We start from the raw sequence: 7,022 nt of genomic DNA, 5'->3' as shown, positions 1-7,022 counted from the left end.
GAGGTTTGGACCCGGAAACAGTATTATCGGAAGGTCGATACGTCACGTCTTAAAGGTGCAGTATGTAAGATTCAGAAACCCTTATTATTAATGACACCTGTGGCCGTTAAGTGAACTGCAGCCAGCTACCTGTTGCTCGTGCTCGCGCTCGTGCACACTCCGTAGGGACACGAGCGAGCAAGCATCAGCTAAAACAATGAGGTAACCTACAAAGAGACTGAACTTGATTCACTGGCATCATGCTGACAGATGAGGTAGCATAATTAAAATTACACAGTTATGATTGTTTCACTACAAACTTTGAGACTAAACTAAAACTACTTATCAGCTAACATAGCATACTGATACACACATACAGCTACACACTACCAAACTATACCAGACAGTTTACTGTTGCACTGCAGACATTGGCTTACTCAGAGTTTGTGTAGAAGTCGGTGTTGTGCTGGGAGCCGGACGTTTGCTGGATTCCATCTCTAAGATAAGGTTACCTAGTGTTGCAGTTTGTTGTCGCTGTTGTATAGCAGAAGAGAAGCACAGAGGCAAGGCTCTCAGGAGCGCGCATAAACATCACATCCTTTGGATTTTCCCGGCAAAACCGACCCGCTCCCTTCGCATGAAAATCAGTCTACGGGCAACCTAAGAAGTCCGAGAAGGGCTCATTTTTTAAAGTTTTTAAGTTGTTCACACACTGGCAAAAAAAGGCAAATATTACATAAAAATTGTTACATACTGCACCTTTAACATGCAGATAGCCTGTTTATTTTTTTGTATAATAATTATTATTATTATTATTATTATTTTTAAGTATAAATGATATATCTACACTTTTCTCTGGCTTTTTTGTCTTTTTTTATTTTCCTGTATTTCTTTAATGCAGCGCTCACTGCTCTATATGTAATATATATTAAAAAAAAACTCGTCTACCTTTCAGCCAATCAGTTAAGCCCACTGACCAAACGTCACGTTCCGTAATTAATATTCATGAGCCAAGCCTTCACTGTAGTAGGATTCGAAAATCCATTTGGTGGACTGTGCCGTGTGAGTGTGTTGCACTGCCGTTTTTTACCAGCAGTGGACAGCAGCAAACAGCAACGGTCACTCTCCAGCGGTGGATGTGGAAGTGTTATGTGTGTGTGGGATTGAATCAGGGAGACTGGGCTGCCACTGTCATACAGAGAAAAGCACAGAACTCATACAATAGCGAAACATGGCTACCGAGACGATATCAGCGTGCACCGGATCCAACTTACTACAACCCATAAGCGAGATAACCAACCTTCCGTTAGACCAGGTACATGCATGTGAAAGTCCTGTGTTTTTTGTGTTGTTATTTGTATGCTGTGAATTGAGAATTAGAGGCACAAAACCCTCATAACAGCTCACGTTGGCATCCAGGTCCTTCTGCCAATCCTTGCAGGCAAGGCTTGAAAATTTTTTGGTAAGGACAGTGAAAACGTTGCATTTTTAATGTTCTCCTCACGAAATTCACGAGGTCTGCCTGTGCAATAGCTTATATCCGATGGGTGCATTTGAGATATGTTATTTGTATGATGATGAGCCATTCGAGGATTTGCAAATGTACACAAAGCTAAAGGAATTCATATTAAAAATGGCATAAATCATCGTGTTAGGTAAGAGAAGAAATAAAATAAAATAAAAAAATACTAGTTAGTGTCTTTTTTGGAAATGACCTGATTTTGATGTGGTTTGTCGATTTAAAAATGTTTATGTGGTTATCATCTCTGTTCTCTTAAGGTTACCATATCATTTCAGACGAACGCAATGAGATGCCTACCTAGACAAATTATTTGGGCATCCCAAAAATAATGCTTAGATAAATAGGCAGTTCACTGGGCCATGGTACTGCATGTACCACAGAGAATGACATCTTGGACAATTGCCTTGTTTTGAATACGTGTGCCCTAAAAAACATGACAAACTAGAATAACTAGGGTTTATTCAAACTCCATGGCCTGCTTAAAGTTATAGTATAATTTTCTTCCCAGAAGTATTGGAGTAGTCCTAACAGGATGCTTTAACGTGGTCATGACACGAGGAATCAAATTTTCCTTGATCCTTTGGCATAAAGAGATCATTGTACTGTAAAAACATACAGTAATTTTCAGAACTCAAAACTTCCTCTTTAATGCAAAAACAGCATTTGTTGAAACCAAGCTACCAAAGTGACTTGTTCTCTACTTCCTACACATTGTGATGTCATACTGTGGTAGACATTTGCATTTGACCGCCTTGACAACAACACATCAACACCTACTTTAGCTTATTACTTCCATAGCCCCGCCCAGTAGATGTGGGATGGCAAGGAGAGAGAGCAGGTCAGTCAAGAGCAGAGAGCCAATCATAATAGTGGGCGTTTATTGTTAAGTCTTAAAGGAGAAGCAGCACCAAAACTGAGCATTTCTGACAGAAGGTCAGAATGAGTGTGAAAAATTATCATGTTTTACAAATATATGTCTTTTTTTTTTATTTTATTTTTTTACTAATATTATAAGTGAACCGCAAGGAACATACTAAAATAACAATTTTCTCTGCAGTCTGCATTAAGACAAACCATGTCAAATCATTTCAGGTGAATTAAATGTTTATTTTCAAACAAAATTTCTACAATGTTACAGGTCTACCACTGTGATGGTAATTTATATGTCTTTATTGATTTGTAAATCACTTAATACCTGTTAAGTATTGTGTATAAATATTTCAAGTGAGGTCCCAAAGAAACCAAAAACCTTGGCCTAAGGTCAAGACATCTAGTACATTAACCATTCCATAAGTGAGACCTATTTTGGATGATATGGTCATAGTATGAAAATGGATGTGCTTAATGCCTTTCCCACTGAAATACTGAACCACATGTTTTTTTTTCATAAATGCTATATTGAGCTCTTTGTTTTCAGAAGTGTGACAGGTCAAAATGTTGTGGGTGAACACATTTCTGAAATACTGTACTATATGGATATGTATGCCTCCATTATTTTACATTAATTATGTTGAGAAAACCTGATCATAATTAGACAAAATCTTGTGTTCTGGCAAACTTGCTTCAAATTTGCCACTCATTATGTTTAACATGCAAATGAGCTTGCGATTTGCTGCAAACGTTTGCCAGAAGTTTGCAGGTCTTGCGAACCTGCAGCAAAACTTTGGCAACAATGGACAATTTGCTGCTACTGGCAAACACTTCTGTGGTAAACCTGTGGCAACAATGAAGTGTTTGCTGCAGATCTAATTTGCATGTGAAAATAATCAGTGGCAATTTTGCCACAGGGGTTTGCCAGAACTCTCGATTTTTGTATGGACTGTTATTCTACAGATGTGGTTTAGGGTTCAAAATTTCTAGACCAAAATTAGCAATTGTAACTCCCTAGAACTCTCAAGCTACATCCACTGAACTTTGCACAGACCTTCAGACTGTTCTGATTTAGTGTGCTATGAGGTTGGGTACCTTGTTCAGAACCAGTTCTATTCTTAAAAAAATACCAGAATCATAAGATCTTCATGACTTTTGGTTCTGTTAAAGGTTCTTCTACATGCAGTTTCACGCTGATGTGGCTTGAACACTGCGCTAAAATATTCTGCCAGTGTTTCCAGCAGCGTATTTCTGCAGCAGCGCTGCCCTCTACTGAGTTTAAGGCGGAAAACACACAGCACTACCAGTGTATTTTGATTCCCAAATAAATTACTCTTATGTGCCGGCTCTTTTGAAGCTACTGCGCAAAACATACGATGCTTTCGGTACAGTCCATTCCGGAAAGAATGGGGAACACAGAAATCTCAAAAAATGCTTGCCAAGCTTATGTTTAAATGACATGCTGTATTTCAAATCAGCAGTAAAATCAGACAACACTGGTATCATAAATTGTGCTTGTATAGCTAATGCGCATGAACGTTCTTGAGTTGATTGGCAGGCAATGTCTGTCTGTCTGTCAACATCCGTTTGGCATTCCAATTTCTCCCATTTTAATAGAAGTGGCCTGTCTGCTAAATCGTCTCTGCTTACACTTTTTTACGCACAGCGGATGATTAAAAATCGAAAAAAATCCCATGTACAATCCACCTTTTTCCTGAGCGTGGAATTGTTCCACGATTTGACTGTTTTCAATTTCCGTTCTCCAGGGTTTTCACTTGTATTGCCGATTATTCTTAGCGGGTAATGTAATGTTTAAGGTATTACATTTGTAAAAATTGTCAAAAAAACATGTCGATACTTCACAGAGTCAAGATGACCAGTTTTGTATAGACAGTGCCTCACTTGAGTGTGTAGATGATATGAAGCGATGATCCAAGGCTAGTTACGTTGATATCTGTTGTTATGACAGCCAACAACTGCACCTGTTGAGTCTGAAATTAATTTTTACTCCAAGTAACTCATAAATGGTTGTTGTTCTTCTCTGGATCGCTCGTTTTGGCAGTTTTTACTTGCTGTCTTGAGACCAGAATACAAAACAGGCAATTAGGGTGTGTTCACACTTGTAGTTCGGTTCTCTTGGTCCGGACCAAAAAATAAAATGATACATGTAGTCCTGGTTCGCTTCGCGTTCACACTGGTATTTTTAACACCGAACCTAAAGATACAAAACAAAAGGCATAAGGATAAGGTCACAACCTGATTGGACAGCTTTTATGATGTATATTTAGCTACAGAACTTGCCGAAAATCCAAAATAATGCTGGCTGCTGGGCGAAATGCGCTCGTTAGATTTATATATGTATAAATATATGTATATATATATGCTGCAAGGAGACGGCGGTTCCGACGCCTGTACCGAACTGTAATGGGCAACATAGCTCCTATGATGAGAAGAACCAGGTATGCTTGAGGTCAGTATTAAAGGCAAGTTACTTCCTGTTATTGGTCCATTTAGACGTCTTTGGTCCATGCTCCGTTCATATACAAGTCGAACCGCACCAGAGTTCGCTTGGAAGCGGGCCAAAACCCACTATTCAGGCGGTCTTGGTCCGCTTGTTTGGTGCACACCAAGGTTCGGATGGCAGCATTCACACTTGTTCAGATGAACCGCACTAACAGAACAATCGAACCAGAGTTCGTTTAAATTGAACCAAACCTGCCAAGTGTGAAAACACCCTTAGAATCATGATGGCGCCGCCCAGTGGTTGGTCAGGAAAACTGTGGATATGATGGAATGTTCAAATGGGTCAAAACACCTTTCAAACTCCAACTGTCAAAAAAATTCAAATGTAAACAAATCCATCTAAGGTTTTTCATTTGCTTTCTCTCTCTCTCTCTCTCTCTCTCTCTCTTCCTTTTTTCTATCTGTCCATATATCTGTCTGACAGTTTGTCTTATCTGTCTAGCCAGCTTACTGACTGGCTTACTTTTTGTCTCTCTTTAGTGTCTGTAACCATCAGACTTCAAAACTTGTTAAACTTCAAACCAACATCAAAGTTTGTCTTAAAAGTATTTGATATGACTCTAATGGTAAAGTCCATGCCTTCAGAAGTGATATTTATTGTTAGAAAAGGACTTTGGTTTGGTATTGATCTGCTTCTCACCCACACCTATCATATTGCTTCAGAAGACATGGATTTAACACCTGAATTACTTGTATGTTGCCTTTATGTGCTTTTTGGACCTTCAGAGTTCTGGCCACCATTCACTTGCATTGAATGGACCAACAGAGCTGAGATATTCTTCTAAAAATATTCATTTATGGTCCACAGAAGAAAGAAAGTCATACACATCTGGGATGGCATGAGGGTGAGTAAATGATGAGAGAATTTTCATTTTTGGGAGGACTGTCCCTTTAACTCTTGAGGTGAGAACAGACTGTAATGTGAGCAGTACTCGGCTAGCATTGCTCTCCCTCTGCCAGACACTGAAATCCCATTGCACTAGTGCCAAAGAGGGAAAGTCTCTAATGCCTTTTGTCTCTTGTGCCTTTTGTGGTTAGGGTGGATCAGACAACTTCCCTCTTTCCCTCAGCTAAAGGATGTCTTGTTCATTCTGTTCTGTTTTGTACACATTACAACCACATTCTTCAAATGACAGTGTATTTCTTCTGTGTTGTAAGTAGGGATGCACTGATCCGATACCTGGATCGGTATCGGCTTCGATACTGAAGCTTTTAGACGGATCGGGTATCGGTCCGACGAGCCCGATCCAAATCTGATACTGTGTGTTAGTCATGTTCGTTACTGTTAAGCTCCAAAAATGACATAAAAGAACCATTAAAACACAATTAAAGTAGTTCATATGACTCGTGCATTTTATTCAAAGCCACTTGAATACGTGCGATAGCTCTGTGAATCACAAAAGGCTGTGTTTTATAAGTAAATATATAGTATTTGCAGCGCCAGCGCGTTAGTGAATGGTGTTGCTCTGTTGACACAAACTCACGCTCAGGCTGGTGATGCACTCGCGGCTATTTTTAGCCTTCACAGCGGTGGTCAATATTTGAGCGCTACTCAAGAACAACATCTCAGATGTAGGTGCTCAGTAGTTTGGTTCACTTATAATATGCATTTAGAATGGCACAGGAGGAGCATTTTACCAGAATTTGAATAAGAAGCAAATTAAACTACTGTGAACATACTTAAACAAAAGCATGAGTGTTAAAAAAGGGTTATATTACTGTTATATTTAAAATTTTAATTAAAAGTCAATAATAATAATAATATTAATAACAATTTATTATTATTATTATTATTATTATTATTATTGTCATTAGTATTTGTTTACAATTTATAACAATATTTAAGTTGAATGGGTTCCAAAAAATAACTGTGTGAATAAAAAGTGGACTGATGTCTTACAACTAAATTGAATAAAAAAGAGATCTGAATCCTTTAAAGTCTAGATGCAAGTTGAAACATTTTTGGAAAAAAAAGGCAAAAATAAAACGCTGGTTTCTTTTCCACTGAAGACTTGAAGACTGGAATTACTGTTAATTTTGCTGCTACATTATCCAGTACACTAGTTAATTATAAAGTGTTTCTTAATAAGCTATACATTTATATTGAAATAATGTGTAGTTAGAGGTT

The 7,022-nt window shown here is 38.3% G+C and overlaps 1 protein-coding gene across 2 annotated transcripts in view; it reads left to right on the top strand.

Moving 5' to 3' along the window:
• Window positions 1–1,024: 1,024 nt before the first annotated feature.
• LOC127416490 (lysophospholipid acyltransferase 2-like) overlaps window positions 1,025–7,022 on the top strand; it is a 64,397-nt gene continuing 58,399 nt past the window's right edge. For both annotated transcript variants that reach the window (XM_051655889.1, XM_051655890.1), the window contains exon 1: window positions 1,025–1,294. In XM_051655889.1, the coding sequence (XP_051511849.1) occupies window positions 1,211–1,294 (84 nt within the window). In that variant the 5' untranslated portion in view covers window positions 1,025–1,210. The remainder of the gene's footprint in view (window positions 1,295–7,022) is intronic.

Source organism: Myxocyprinus asiaticus, chromosome 25 (assembly GCF_019703515.2).
Source record: "Myxocyprinus asiaticus isolate MX2 ecotype Aquarium Trade chromosome 25, UBuf_Myxa_2, whole genome shotgun sequence".
NCBI lineage: Eukaryota > Metazoa > Chordata > Actinopteri > Cypriniformes > Catostomidae > Myxocyprinus > Myxocyprinus asiaticus.
This window is presented reverse-complemented; position numbering and strand designations above follow the sequence as displayed.